The 16474-nt window shown below is 36.9% G+C and overlaps 1 protein-coding gene across 1 annotated transcript in view; it reads right to left on the reverse strand.

The window, feature by feature from the left end:
* Positions 1-16474, reverse strand: part of prkd2 (protein kinase D2) — a 42745-nt gene that overhangs the window by 11639 nt on the left and 14632 nt on the right. Inside the window, exons 3-9 of the mRNA XM_046862977.1 lie at positions 9938-10076; positions 6751-6882; positions 6390-6586; positions 5726-5909; positions 3470-3541; positions 557-719; positions 367-478 (exon numbers count right to left, since the gene is read on the reverse strand). Of these exons, the coding sequence (XP_046718933.1) occupies positions 367-478; positions 557-719; positions 3470-3541; positions 5726-5909; positions 6390-6586; positions 6751-6882; positions 9938-10076 (999 nt within the window). The remainder of the gene's footprint in view (positions 1-366; positions 479-556; positions 720-3469; positions 3542-5725; positions 5910-6389; positions 6587-6750; positions 6883-9937; positions 10077-16474) is intronic.

Genomic DNA, 16474 nt, shown 5'->3' on the forward strand with positions numbered 1-16474 from the left:
TAAGTAAATACGTAAAGCAAAAGAGTGCAGAGTAGAATCTCAGTTGAAGTGTAAAACAGATAGGTAATGTTAAATAAAGAAATACTAATTCACAAAAAATATAATAACAAATATTATACCCATATTGTTCCATTTGGGCAATTAATAGAATATTGACAAACTAATAAACTCGCAATTTATTTCTGGAAACCTTAGTCATAATTTCCTTCATTTTAAATGCTTTCTGTCACAGAGAAATAATGTTAATTTGCTCCTTTTTCATTGAATCAACATTAGCTCAGTTGTACAGTATTTAATGTAAAATATATCTTCTTATTTGTTGAATATCAGAGGGAATTATTCATATGAACTAGAAAAGCAGCATACCAGGGTATCCTTGTTGCTGTAGTGCACCATCCAGCCTTCTTTAATGGCTGTACTGGAGCGGCGCGTGGTATGTCTCACCGACTGTACCACTCTCATGAGAGGAATATTAGCACTGAGGAGACCAGAACACATACTTAATCCATGTTTTTAAAAAGAAGACAGTAGGTGAGAGACATAAGGTGTGACTGACCTCTGGTCTCCACTGGCTCCATCCTGACTGCTGTCTGGGGAAAATGAGCCAGGAATGCTGCAAGCCTCATCTGATTCATCCATCAATGAAGTTCTTTCTGAGTCCAAATATTCATTACTGTACTCCATTGGTACTTCTGTGTCTGCAGATGGACTAAACATATCTGAAAAAGCAACGGAAAAGAAAGAAAGAAAGAAAGAAAGAAAGAAAGAAAGAAAGAAAGAAAGAAAGAAAGAAAGAAAGATCAACATGAGACAAAATACTCAATGTAAATGACTTCAGTTAATGATTACATAAATAAATGTTAAATGGTGATTTTGGTGTCAGATGTTTTTTTACACCAAATAATCATAATAAAAAAAAGAGTTAATAAAAGAGTTAATAAAAATTACATTTAAAATAAAAAAATAAGCAATAATGGGTTTCACCTTGGTCAACCAAGAACAGAAATCTAAGGCTAAACAAATCTGCTAAACAACTGAAGATCAGAAAAAGATTATATGATGACAATGCTACTATAATTAAGAGTTGAATGTTATAAACAAAACATAACACTCCATTCTTTGTGGTTCTAAATTTTAAAGAACCTCCCACATTTAAATACCTTCCATTTCCATAAGTGATTATCTATGCAAATGGCATATGCAAAAGGTTGTACATCTGTTCTTATGTTGATATTGGAACAGTGTAGCCAGTTAATCTTCATGATCTTTTAACAGGATCAAATAAAATATGTCCTGATACTTCTGCTCACTCTTTGCAAACCAACCTCATCTAATCAGAGTACTCAGTGCCAGAGTGTTCCCCTTACAGTGCACTTACAGTGAGGAAAATAAGTATTTGAACACCCAGCTATTTTGCAAGTTCTCCCACTTAGAAATCATGGAGGGGTCTGAAATTGTCATCGTAGGTGCATGTCCACTGAGAGAGACATAATCTAAAAAAAAAAATCCAGAAATCACAATATATAATTTTTAAACTATTTATTTGTATGATACAGCTGCAAATAAGTATTTGAACACCTGTCTATCAGCTAGAATTCTGACCCTCAAAGACCTGTTAGTCTGCCTTTAAAATGTCCACCTTCACTACATTTATTATCCTAAATTAGATGCACCTGTTTGAGGTCGTTAGCTGCATAAAGACACCTGTCCACCCCATACAATCAGTAAGAATCCAACTAACAACATGGCCAAGACCAAAGAGCTGTCCAAAGACACTAGAGACAAAATTGTACACCTCCACAAGGCTGGAAAGGGCTACGGAGAAATTGCCAAGCAGCTTGGTGAAAAAAGGTCCACTGTTGGAGCAATCATTAGAAAATGGAAGAAGCTAAACATGACTGTCAATCTTCCTCGGACTGGGGCTCCATGCAAGATCTCACCTTGTGGGGTCTCAATGATCCTAAGGAAGGTGAGAAATCAGCCCAGAACTACACGGGAGGAGCTGGTCAATGACCTGAAAAGAGCTGGGACCACCGTTTCCAAGGTTACTGTTGGTAATACACTAAGACGTCATGGTTTGAAATCATGCATGGCACGGAAGGTTCCCCTGCTTAAACCAGCACATGTCCAGGCACGTCTTAAGTTTGCCAATGACCATTTGGATGATCCAGAGGAGTCATGGGAGAAAGTCATGTGGTCAGATGAGACCAAAATAGAACTTTTGGGTCATAATTCCACTAAAAGTGTTTGGAGGAAGAAGAATGATGAGTACCATCCCAAGAACACCATTCCTACTGTGAAGCCTGGGGGTGGTAGCATCATGCTTTTTCTGCACATGGGACAGGGCGACTGCACTGTATTAAGGAGAGGATGACCGAGGCCATGTATTGCGAGATTTTGGGAAACAACCTCCTTCCCTCAGTTAGAGCATTGAAGATGGGTCGAGGCTAGGTCTTCCAACATGACAATGACCCGAAGCACACAGCCAGGATAACCAAGGAGTGGCTCTGTAAGAAGCATATCAAGGTTCTGGCGTGGCCTAGCCAGTCTCCAGACCTAAACCCAATAGAGAATCTTTGGAGGGAGCTCAAACTCCGTGTTTCTCAGAGACAGCCCAGAAACCTGACTGATCTAGAGAAGATCTGTGTGGAGGAGTGGGCCAAAATCCCTCCTGCAGTGTGTGCAAACCTGGTGAAAAACTACAGGAAACGTTTGACCTCTGTAATTGCAAACAAAGGCTACTGTACCAAATATTAACATTGACTTTCCCAGGTGTTAAAATACTTATTTGCAGCTGTATCATACAAATAAATAGTTAAAAAATCATACATTGTGATTTCTGTATTTTTTTTTAGATTATGTCTCTCACAGCGGACATGCAGACCCCTCCATGATTTCTAAGTGGGAGAACTTGCAAAATAGCAGGGTGTTCAAATACTTATTTTCCTCACTGTATATAGGGTATTCCTTGCATTTGGATAAAAAAAAAAAAAGAAGAGACAATTAGTAATAATGTTTATATTTTGCGTTACACTTAAATTTTATACACATTTTTTTTTAAATAATATTATTGATTACTGTTTTTGTAAAAAATTTGAGTCTTTAGTTTCTTCAAATGTGTCCTCTTTTTAGACATTAGTGCAAAAACCATATGATTAATTTGATGATTCATCAAATCTTTAGGAGTGTCATCTGGCCACATGCGTCAATAGAAAAGATAAGGCTTGAGGAAAATCTGAAATTTTGTACAAACATTCACAAATTCACCAAATATCTTGAATTTAAATATAGTCGTACATATAGTGCAAAATGTTTAATGATTTATTTAAAGTTTTCATTATGTGCAAATCTTTATCCATATTTGGGAAAGTCTAACACAAACGTCTCTGACTGATTCACTAAAGAAGATTCTTTTATGTGTTATTTTGTTGTCCTGAATTTGTGTTTAAATTCCGTGTACAGCAATTACCTCCAGTAGTTTCCCCAAGACAGTCATTAGGCACTTTGTATGCACACCTCTTGTGACAATTGAACTTGCAATCTGAAAGACGAATACAGAACATGTTATCAATAAAATTATATTAGTGATAAATGTAATTTAAGCAGTATATTGTACATATTACATAATGCAATACCAAATAGTACAAATAAATTATTAATGCCGAAAACTTTAGTCTTTATGTGAGTTTTTGCCCAAAGTGGAGGTAACATTATAATTTTCATATTTTGAGTTATAGCAAAATATTCAAGGTCAGTATAGGAAACAGTCCTTATATGACACAGTTTGGAGGGAAAATAGTTGCTAACCTTATCCAATAAGTTGACATTTTTAATAATTTTAATATTAAATAATTTTGTATAAAAAAAAAAACATAGCAAAAGAAGAATTTTGAATGAATATTTGACCAACTGCAAACCCTAATTTGCATGTACAAATATTGCTCACTTTTTTAAGTAACAGTTAAGTCCATATTTTTGTCTAAACCTATAAGCTTCTGTATCCCAGGAGTGAATGAAACGTTCACTCATCGATCCAATTTACAAGGATATACAGCAAGAAATTTTAGGATGTCATTTGCACTGGTTGAGTGTAATTGCATTGTGGTTGGAAAGATAAATCAGAGTAGCAAACTAAGAAGGCAGCTGCAAGGAACTTGGTATCTCACAGGCCAATGGGATGCAAGGGGATCAGCCACAGCCAGAAATATAAGAGGATTAGACAGGTATCATGTAGCCAGTTTAGTGGTAGGAATAATATCTGAGCCATCAATATGTACATCCTACCACTCTTCTGATACTGAGTTGGAATACTCAGTAAAAAAAAAAAAGCATGAAAAGATGAAGAAGTACCAGGTGTCTTGGGGAGTGAATCCCACAAATTCCATTTTAATTCCATTTTTAGTCTCTATCCAACAGAGCACCTGGAAACAGTTATTATTATGTACATTACCCTTACATTCCCAGGCTTTTGGTAACGGAACAGAGCTTGAGAATATCAAATTCTACTTACCCATGTGGGGATAAGATGATTAGAGATTTATATACACACACACACACAAATCATCCAGAACATCAAAACTACTACAGATGAAAACTGGATAAGCAATGACTGTGTCAGGGGCATCTAAGGCTCTTCAATATGCATAGGAGGTCTGATCCCACCCAAATGTTACTGTAGCACAAGTTGCTGAAATAGTTCATGCTTTTTCAGCAACCAGGAATGATTGCACTAGGTTACAATACGAGAAGGAGGCAATCAAGTGAAGGCAGTGTAATGCTCTGAGCAGTGTTTTACTGAGAAACAATTAGTCATGATATTTATGCAGATGTTCCCTTGACATCTACCACTCACTTCTATATTTCCACAGACCAAATAGGGCAAGAATATGCCCTAATGGCAGTGGCATCTTTTAGCAGGAAAATGCACACTTCCAGATTGCAAAAATTATTCAAAATTTTTTCGTGCAAGATGAAAAAATAGTTAAAAGTGTTCAAATTAATTTCAATTGAGTGTCTGTGGAATATGTTGGACAAGCAAGTCTAAACCAGGTTCAACTCTCAATTTACAGCACTTAAACCATCTGTATTTTGGTGTGCCAGATACCACAGCAAACAATCTGCTGAAGTCCATCAAGTCCATTTGCACAATAAATAATATTATCTCAGCTTCTTATATATGCTAAATTGCTTTTCATTGCTAAGTACCTGTGCAATGATAGTACATCCATCTAACCACACACACACACACACACACACACACACACACACACACACACACACACACACACCCACCCTGTAACACACAGTTTCTATGTTTTTTTGTTTCGTTTTTACGTAGTCTGTTTAACCCAGACTGCATTCAATTTGCATACAAAACCAGCACAACTGTGCACCTATTTTTATTAAGAAAGTAAATGCCCAAATTTCAAACCTTTTCAGTAAAACAGAGTATGGTGATTAATAAAAATATGATTGTATGATTTTATTGATATGAAATTTGCCCTTCACTTAAGTGTTTAAAAATATAGATTTTACGTGCTTCTAAAAGGACATGCTGCTAGTGTGTACTAAATGCATCCAATTTAAAAAGCATTTCATGGCACTGCCTCTGTTTTATGTCATTACAATTCTTGTATAATACATGAAAAAGGCTCCAGGGAAAAATATTTTTAGATAGATAGATATATTTCATAAAACCCTGTCAAATGAACTCCAAGCATCAGACCTTTGCACTGAAGTCCTTGGCGGAAAAGGCCCCGGAGAAGTCTTTTGCAGTATTGACAGACGGTGGGCCGTGTGTAGGAGTGCACTGCAAATGTGTGTGGCACCTTTACTTTACTCATTAGTATCTTGTCCAGGTGTACTGGTCGACCTGTGTAGAACCGTCTTGCCTCACTGGGCATTCGGGTCTGTCCAAAAATGAGAAAAAATAGACAAAAGAATTACAATTAATCAAGCAGGCGTTTACTATACAATTTCTTCTTCTGCTTATTACCCTGAAAATAATATACCTTTAGGAAAATTTAATAATCAAATTTTATAACATTTTGTAAGCATTTATTTCATTCATTTTTATACAGAACTTGTCTGCTTTTATTTAATTAAAAGTGATCAAATATATTATGTAACCTAAGTAACCTCCAGTAGAATCGGGTGACACCACATATACTTTGACTGTAAATAATCTAAATAAAATTAGTTTTAAAAATGTATTAAAAACATTGTGCTGGTGGTTTCATAAAACTATATGATTTGATTAAGTATTTGCCCCTTTGTGATTTCCTTTATATCTGTCAGAAAAATGGTTTCAGATCCATATAAAAATGTTTAAAATAAGACAAATAAGCAAAACAGAAAAATTAGGATTAGGATGGGTATGTGAGCTTTACCATGTGCGTATGTGAGCGAAACAGATTTGTTTCCTCTGAGGTTAAGCTGCTGCTTAGACTACTAAGGGATTCAGTGGTGGATAAACGGAGAGACTGACTGCTGGTGAGAGATGTAGTTGACAGCCGTCTCTTTCTTGCTCCACTGCAGTTATTGGGAATGCTAAAAGCACAGCGTTTATGGTAGTTCAACCCACAACCTGATGGGATTTAAAAACAATAAGTAAACAACAAAGAACAATTAATGGTTTAATGCTATCCTTGACTAAAACGTCAGCAGTGTAAAGCTCAACATTATTTGAATTCGCTATCTGGATTTTTTTTTTATTCTACTTAAATGTTCCTACCGATCAGAAGTTCTTACCATCACATTTGAGCCCTTGCCTGACTAGGCCAAAAAGCATTTCTCCACAGTGGTCACAGAAGGCAGGGGCACGGTATGAATGCACATTCAGAGCATGTGGACGAATCTGAAAATCCTGAAAGGTAGCAGCCGCTGCAGAAAAATACAAATTAAAATTGTTAAAAAAAAATCAATCATTATTAATATATTGTCCATAATTTATCATTATTAAATAATGAAACAAATTTTTTTTATTTTAAATTCATTATGGGTGAGCAACAGCTGGATCTCGTTGAATTGAACGCTAAGAATTTAAAAAAAGACATGTCTACCAGCACACAGACAGGAGCCACCACCACACAATACCCACATCGGAAATGCATGATGGAAACATTTTCAAGTGTAAGTCCAATGTTCTCTGTATTTTACTAGTTATGAAGGATTGTCAGACACCTGCACGATTGCATTTTCTCAATCTCACCGGGAAAGCAATAGACTGGAATCATCAAGAGAATCAAACTGCTTTAGTAAAGGCCTTGGTCTCTGCTACAATGTTAAATTCTCACCTTTCAGATCTCAAGCACTGTATTATCCTCGTTCTCTCAATAGTTCAAGGATCGGCAGTGCTACATGAACAATCACAAATCTTCCACTATCTCACTTAAACAGGGTGTTCCCCACGGCTCTGTCCTTGGTTCTACAAACCCGATTCTGAAAAAGTTGGGACACTGTACAAATTGTAAATAAAAAAAGGAATGCAATAATTTACAAATCTCATAAACTTATATTTTATTCACAATAGAATATAGATGACATCAAATGTTGAAAGTTTTCAAGGATTTCGTGAGAGCTACACATTCCAAAAAAGTTGGGACAGGTAGCAATAAAAGGCCGGAAAAGTTAAATGTACATATAAGGAACAGCTGGAGAACCAATTTGCAACTTATTAGGTCAATTGGCAACATGATTGGGTATAAAAAGAGCCTCTCAGAGTGGCAGTGTCTCTCAGAAGTCAAGATGCTTTCGCCCCAATGCTGTGGCGAAAAATAATTGAGCAATATCAGAAAGGAGTTTCTTGAAGAAAAAATACAAAGAGTTTGAAGTTATCATTATCTACAGTGCATAATGTCATCCAAAGATTCAGAGAATCTGGAACAATCTCTGTGCATAAGGGTTAAGGCCGGAACACCATACTGGATGCCCGTGATCTTCGGGCCCTTAGACGGCATTGCATCACATATAGTAATGCTACTGTAATGGAAAAAAGAAGCCATATCCAGACATGATCCAGAAGCGCAGGTGTTTTCTCTGGGCCAAGGCTCATTTAAAATGGACTGTGGCAAAGTGGAAAACTGTTCTGTGGTCAGACGACTCAAACAAATTTGAAGTTCTTTTAGAAAAACTGGGACGCCATTTCATCCGGACTAAAGAGAACAAGGACAACCAAGGTTGTTATTAACAATGCTGAAAGGTATATCTAAGTTCTAGAACAACATATGCTCTCATCCAGACATCATCTCTTTCAGGGAAGACCTTGCATTTTCCAACATGACAATGCCAGACCATAAACTGCATCAATTACAACATCATGGCTGCGTAGAAGAAGGATCCGGGTACTGAAATGGCCATCCTGCAATCCAGATCTTTCACCCATAGAAAACATTTGGCGCATCATAACTAGGAAGATGTGACAAATAAGACCTAAGAGATTGTTGAGCAACTAGAAGCCTGTATTAGACAAGAATCAGACAACATTTCTATTCCTAAACTTGAGCAACTTGTCTTCTCATTCCCCAGACGTTTGCAGACTGTTATAAAAAGAAGAGGGGATGCCATACACAACTTTTTTGAGATGTGTTGATGCCATTAAATTTAAAATCTTTTTGAAGATTTATCTAAAATAATAAAACTTGAAACTTCCACATCATTGCATTCTGTTTTCATTCACAATTTGTACAGTTTCCCAACTTTTTGGAATCAGGTTTGTATTATTATTTACAATATGCGTCTCAAACAAATTATTTCTCACAAAGTTTTTTCATTAGCACTGTTATAAATTTCTAAAGTTTGCTGGCCAGATTCTATTCACTAATCTTCCTTGTTATCGGCATAAGTTGAAGAGCTGGTTAAACTCCAACTTTCTTGCTGCTCACCCAACTGTCTAAAAAAAATATTTTTACTTAAGAAAATAATTCTTGTAACTTGATGCTACTGTATATAACTTTTTTCTGCCATAGTCCGAAATTTTTATGCATGCATTTATTCCATCACGCCTTCATTACTGTACTAATATATATATATATATATATATATATATATATATATATATATATATATATATATATACACACACACACACACACACACACACACACACACACACAGTACATTACTTGTTAAAACAACTTACCTCTGGATATGAAATTCATTTAACTATGATAATTTAAATTCAGTTTAAATTTGGATAACATCAACAACTTAAGCCACATCAGTCTGAAGCCTTTTTTGATCCTGGAAATGTAGTGATGAGACATAAACACTGTTCTTTTTTCAGTTACATAAAGCTTTGTTAGTTCTAGTGGATTACACAGTGAAACATGTAGCCGTGGTTCCTATTCGCAACATTGAACCATTTGGAATCCCAAAAGAGCTCCTGACTGAGTCTCACTCTTTACAGAAATACAAACTGTTGGGCATTAAAGCACTCAGCAGCAGTGATTGCCATCTACATGAAAACTACAAAATAGAAGTTAACTCATTTTTTGTCTCTTAATATAGTTTAAGCAAACCATTATACTAATATATATATATATATATAAACATTATAAACATGTGTATATATATATATATATATATATACACACATGTTTATAATGTTAATTTATAAAACCATAACCCAAGAAAAGCTCATAGAAAACATTTTATAAATGTTTCTATTCATAAAAATGTAATTATGTTCTCAAAGCCATGAAAACAGCATATTTCCTTGGCAGTTTGAAACAGTGGCTCAAACTGCCAAGGAAATATACTGTTGCCACTTGCTTTTTGGCTTCTACCAAGTGGTTACTTCTGTTTTACACTTCCAGCCACTATTATGTGAAAACAGTTGATTTATAATTGAGGATTTTAACATTTTGTACACTTACTGTTTAAACTTGTAGCTGACTAGAAGGTGGGAATAAAACCAAGTAATGGTACAGTTACTCACCCGACAGCACTACCTCCACAAGATCCCCCTCCTGGATATCATTTGCGGCCTTGACCAGCTGCAGTATGTTATTGGTATTTGTGTCATGCTTGAAGAGAAGTATTTTATCATAGATCCCATAAAAACCGCACTCAGGGAACTGCCAGAGAGAGAGAAAGAGAGAGAGAGAGAGAGAGAGAGAGAGAGAGAGGGTAGAGATGAATTAATTCATTATGTATCTTCTTCTTTGTCTGCTTGCATTAGGGGTCGCCACATCTGATTATCCGTCTCCATACTACTCTGTCCTCTACACCTGCCTCATTATTTATATAATACAAAATATGTTGTGTAAATATTAACCCAAAAACTAGACCCAAGAAGATTAAGTCTTTTGTCTTTTTTGTTTGCACTAATGAAAAATAAATTAAAGTGAAACATAGGTTTGATTAAAATGTAAATTGACATGAATTGGTTTTGTTTGAAATTTGTTTACAAATAGCTTTTCTTGCATATTAATGTAAAGCATGCTAACGCGATTACTGTAGTTTAAAATTATACTATACATGCAATTTTATTAAAATACCACTTAAATAACATTCTAATTATACATTTTTAATCGTAATCTTGAAAAATATTGTATGAAATAAAACAATCACTTTAATTTTTAAAACCAGTTGTGTGTAAAAAGTGCTATACAAATAAAAAATAATTGAATTAATTAAAAAATATATTTATTATTTTTATGTATTTAAAACACAATTATATATATTTAGTAGGTATTTAGAAGGTATCATTTAACAGGTGTTTTATTTTAGATTTGCTGCAACAGTTGTATTTCACCTCAACAGTGTGAGTTGGGCATCTGTAATAATTTAAATAATTTAAATAAGTGTCTATGTGTCAGATTGATAATTCCCTAATTAATCAAGTGTCTGATTGTCTGTTCATAGAGCTTCAAAATAAAAAAATATCTCAAAATAAATCTGATAGAGCAACATCTGTATTTTACAAGAACAATGCATGGCATTTTACACAACATATTAAACATAAACTATGTAATTAATAAAACGCATGAAATTGGATAGTGTGTTATCAGATTTTCCAGAATCATGGTGAACCTACATAGAAATAAAAGTAATTCTTGAAATGTTATGACTTATGCAAAAAAAATGAAGATTTCCTGCCAACATGTTTACAAGAATGTCTTCACATGGTAAAAAAAACAACAACCTTTAAATATGACTATGAAAACTGTTAGAGTAAAAGGTGTTTGTGTGGTTCATGAACGGTGTTATTAAAGCAAATTATAAATTCAATTCAATTCAATTAATTTTATTTGTATAGCGCTTTTAACAATTAACATTGTCTCAAAGCAGCTTTACACAGATAATGCAGTTGCTAAAGAAAAAATGCATGTGCCGCCACCAGTTTAGTTAAATAGGGTCTGATTCCATGGTGTAATTAGTAAATACAGTACTGTACAATAAGGTCTGTGCTGAGGTGAATTTAGACATTTGCTGAAGCTACACAGGAAATGCTTTATGAGCCATTTTGGAGATGAAATTAAGTATGTGATGTATCCACCAGTGCTAGGAAGACATTACTATAACAATGTTATTCAATGTGATGCCAGAAGAGCTCAAGATGGAATGTAACTTTTCTTGACTTTCTAAGAACAAATCCAAGAAGCCCTGGCCTCTTCTTCGAGGCTAAAAAACACATTGTCAAGTAACACAATTACTTTAATTACAATGCAATGATATAAAACAACAAAACATCATGAAACAAACAAACAAAAAAAGTCCCATAAAAATTTGTATGAGTTCAACCAACAGCAACCATGGACAACAAATATGTGACAAAGAGTGCTATGTAGGTGACACTTGTATATATGTGCTAATTAGGGTTGACAAGGAACAGGTGTGAGTGATTAGGGACATGTGCCTAATTATTTGACAAAGTCATTTGAGCATGCAGTGGCTGATGGGAAATGTAGTTCACACCATAATCCTGACAGCGCTTCCCCTTTAATGAATCACTAAATTGCAAAAGTCTCCTCTTTCAGGTCCCTAGGAGTGCTATCAATTTCTAAGCCATTAGGAGATTATTTAAAGTCGCTGGGCAGCATGGCATCTGTGAATGCGTAGTGGTAGAAAGAATGAAATTCACAGCAGAGCCGGAGGGGATAGCAATGCTCTCTGCAAGGTCAAAGGGGATTGAGACTTTCCCAAAGGGGGGAATCCTCAGCTGACCAGAGAGGTGGAGCAGCATTCACAGCCCAGAATGGTCTAATTGTGCAACCTGACAGGTGATGGTGGCGCAGCAGTAGCTCACAGCAGCCACTCCGGACCCAAAATGGTGCTACTTTCAGTTTGTAGCCCACCTTACGCACCACATGGACATCAGAGCAACCGGTGCCCCTGTGTACAACTGCAAAACCTCAAAGGACTCAGAAATAACCCAAAAAACACAATAAATGATGACCTGCTGAAGTGAGGAAAACTCTATGCAGCGTTAACCCACGGAAGTCTGCTGGACCAGACAACATTCCTGGCAGAGTGCTCAGGGAATGTGCACAACAGCTAGCGGATGTCCTCACAGACATCTTCAACATCTCCCTGAGCAGCACCACTGTTCCTACGTGCCTCAAGACAACGACCATCATTCCCGTGCCAAAGAAGTCTACTGTCTCCTGCCTCGATGACTATCGTCCTGTTGCACTCACACCCATCGTAATTCGAGAGTTTGAGAGGCTCGTCATGCGGCACATCAAGACCCAGCTTCCACCCACACTGGACCCCATGCAGTTCGCGTATCGTCCAAACTGCTCCACGGATGATGCCATCTCCACAACCCTCCATCTGGCCCTCAACCACCTAGAAAACAAGGACTCGTATGTAAGGATGATGTTCATAGACTTCAGCTCAGCATTTAAAACGATTGTCCCTCAGTACCTGATTGAGAAGTTGAGCCTACTGGGCCTGAACACCTCCCTCTGTAACTGGATCCTGGACTTCCTGACTGGGAGACCTCAGTCAGTCCGGATCAGAAACAGCATCTCCAGCACCACCACATTGAGCACTGGAGCCCCTCAGGGCTGTGTGCTCAGTCCACTCCTGTTTACTCTGCTGACTCACCACTGTGTAGCAATGCACAGCTCGAATCATCAAGTTCGCAGATGACACGACCGTGGTGGGTCTAATCAGCAAGAACGACGAGTCAGCATACAGAGAGGAGGTGCAACGGTTAACAGCCTGGTGTGGAGCCAACAACCTGTCTCTGAACGTCGACAAAACTAAAGAGATGGTTGTTGACTTCAGGAGAACACAGAGCGACCATTCTCCACTGATCATCGATGGATCCTCAGTGGAGATCATCAAGAGCACTAAATTCCTTGGTGTTAATTTGGCGGATAACCTTACCTGGTCACTCAACACCAGCTCCATCACCAAAAAACCCCAGCAGCATCTTTACTTTCTGAGAATGCTGAGGAAAGCCCACCTCCCTCCCCCATCCTGACCACGTTCTACAGAGGGACCATTGAGAGCATCCTGAGCAGCTGCATCACTGCCTGGTTTGGGAATTGCACCGTCTCGGATCGCAAGACCCTACAGAGGATAGTGAGGACAGCTGAGAAGATCATCGGAGTCTCTCTCCCCTCTATCATGGACATTTACACCACATGCTGCATTTGCAAAGCAAACAGCATTGTGGATGACCTCACACACCTGTCACACACACTTTTCACTCTCTTACCATCAGGGAAGTGGTTCCGAAGCATTCGGGCCGCCACATCCAGACTGTGCAACAGTTTCTTCCCTCAAGCCATCAGGCTCCTCAACAAAGAACTGAACTGAACTCTCTCATTCTCTCACACACACACACACACACACACACACACACACAACTGTGTGACTGATCAGCACAAACTGGACTCAACACACACTCATACTCACTTTATGTGACTGATCTGTACAAACCGGACTCAAACACACACCCTAAACTTAGCACACTCATGATTAAGTACCACTCACACTAATCATTACCACAAAAATGTTTACATGCCGGGTTTTTTTGCACATCTTCCAGGATTGCTGCTATTGTTCTTCTGCACAATATTCTCTCCACATATTTTTGCCACTGTTCACTTTATCTTGGTTGCTGCTATTTGTTTAAATTGCACAATATTGTTTACAGTTTTCTGCTACTGTGCACATTATTTTGTTAAGACAGGTTTACTGGCAGAGCTATTTTGTGTTTTGTGTATTGTGTATTGTCCTGCACTGTCCTGTGTTGTCTTGCACTGTTGTCTTGCACCTGTTGTTGTCTTTTGCACTGTTTGCACTTTATGTGGCAAGGATCTTCTACTTAGTTCTTGGCCCTGTGTTTTTTCTGTTCTGTGACGGTTGTTTATGTTGTTTTATGTTGTTTTATGTAGCACCTGGGTTCTGGAGGAACTATTGTTTCATTTCACTGTGTACTGCATCAGCTATATATGGTTGAAATGACAATAAAAGCTTCTTGACTTGACTCTTGACAGAGTAGCATCCTTAGCCAGGGGGTGGATGATGACAGGAAACAGAATCCTCAGCTACACGTGGTGACTTCTCAGCCAAGCGGGGGGCGAAGCAGCGCCCTTATCTGGGCAATGGGGCGGAGCATGGTGACGTCTTCTACAGGAGAAATAGGAGATGGAAGATGGTTGCCATCGGGTTGGCCATTATAAAAAATACTATGAACAGCCACATGGCATCAAGCCAGTCTTTGGTGCTCCCGAAGCACACAGTTTTTCTCAAAAAGGGTCTCTTGCTCAGTGAAAAATGTATCTGCTGCATTAATTGTATTGGATCACATGTTCCGTCAGGTAACATGAAGGTAAGCAGAAGCAAATGCGGATTACTTTTTGCAAAGATATAAAACAAAGAAACAAACACCAAATACATGAAACAAACACACTTGAGCATGAGCTAAATCAACAACCACGGAAGACAAAAGTGTGACAAAGTGTGCTGTGAAGGCTTATATACATTTGCTAATCAGGAAAAGGCACATGTCCCCCAATTTAGGGACATGTAACCAGGTCATGAGAGCATGAAGTAGCTGATGGAAAATGTAGTTCAGACTATAATCTTTAATCACTTTTTCATGTGTAGTAGTTTGGACTACTTAATTTTAATTACTTAATTTTTTATGCACATTTATGCTGCTTCCTCTTTACTGAACTAATTGGTCCTTGCCTCCTTATTTACTTCCTGTTTTATTAAATAGAGTGCCTGTCTGTTGCTTTTGCCAATGGCAGGGTTTTTATGTGATTCTGAGCACACTTTAAGCGGGTTTTTTTTTCATGATCTAATTAGCCTAAGGCTGATAGATAGGTGAATCTGTAATTGTATTGATCCCTGGGGGAGATTATTCAGGTCTGTACATGTGTCCATAACTGAACTGAAATTTTGTGTCCTGTCTTTCATCACTATGAAATTATTTCATTATTAATTTCCTTCAATTCATTATTTAATCATTGACTTCATTTCATTATTCATTTCATTATTATGAACCTGATGTTACTGATGTATAAATTTGGATTTATATAAAGGCAAAGCAACAAACTTATTAAAAAGTATGTCTTCCTGTCATGTATTCAGAGAGCACAAGGGAGCAGAGGTGGACGTAAGTACAGAGTAGGAACGTTTATTAGAATATACAGACAAACAGATCCAGAAATGCAGGCGAATTCAAAAACATGAAAAGGCTATGAATCAGAGGTGGCAAAAGTACACACATCCATTACTTAATTAGAAGTACAGATCCTCATGTTTTAAAATACTCAGGTAAAAGTTGAAGTACTGATTCTACCTTTTTACTTAAATGAAAGTAAAGAAGTCTTGGCTCTGACATGTACTTCAGTAAAAAGTAGTTATTACTTCTACCTGTTTTAGTTGTTAACTGGACCTCACTTCATATCAATATTAGATAGATAGATAGATAGATAGATAGATAGATAGATAGATAGATAGATAGATAGATAGATAGATAGATAGATAGATAGATAGATAGATAGATAGATAGATCGATAGATCGATAGAACTTTGTCATTGCATAGTACAGGTACACAGCAACGAAATGCAGTTTGGCATCTACCAGAAGTGCACAAAGTAGCAATAGTGCAGATAAATATGTATCATATTTACAGCATGTAATATATATGTAAGCATATGTACAGTGATTAAATATAAAGGCTATAATAGTGCAGAGTTGTGTGGACATCATTAAGAGCCTTTGCTATGTTTCCACACGGACAGTTAATGAGGTGATACCGGAGAAAATACACCTCTTCAAGTCAAGTCAAGAAGCTTTTATATATATATATATATATATATATATATATATATATATATATATATATATATATATATATATATATATCAGACATTTTACAGATTTGAATGATGTATTGTTTTTATCTGTACGATCAGTAAAGACAGTAATTTAAGTTTGTGTCGCCATTATGAGGGAAAAACCCACAAAACGCCACCCAGAGGGTAAATTGTGTAAAACATG

This window comes from Silurus meridionalis, chromosome 12 (assembly GCF_014805685.1).
Source record: "Silurus meridionalis isolate SWU-2019-XX chromosome 12, ASM1480568v1, whole genome shotgun sequence".
Classification (NCBI taxonomy): Eukaryota; Metazoa; Chordata; class Actinopteri; order Siluriformes; family Siluridae; genus Silurus; species Silurus meridionalis.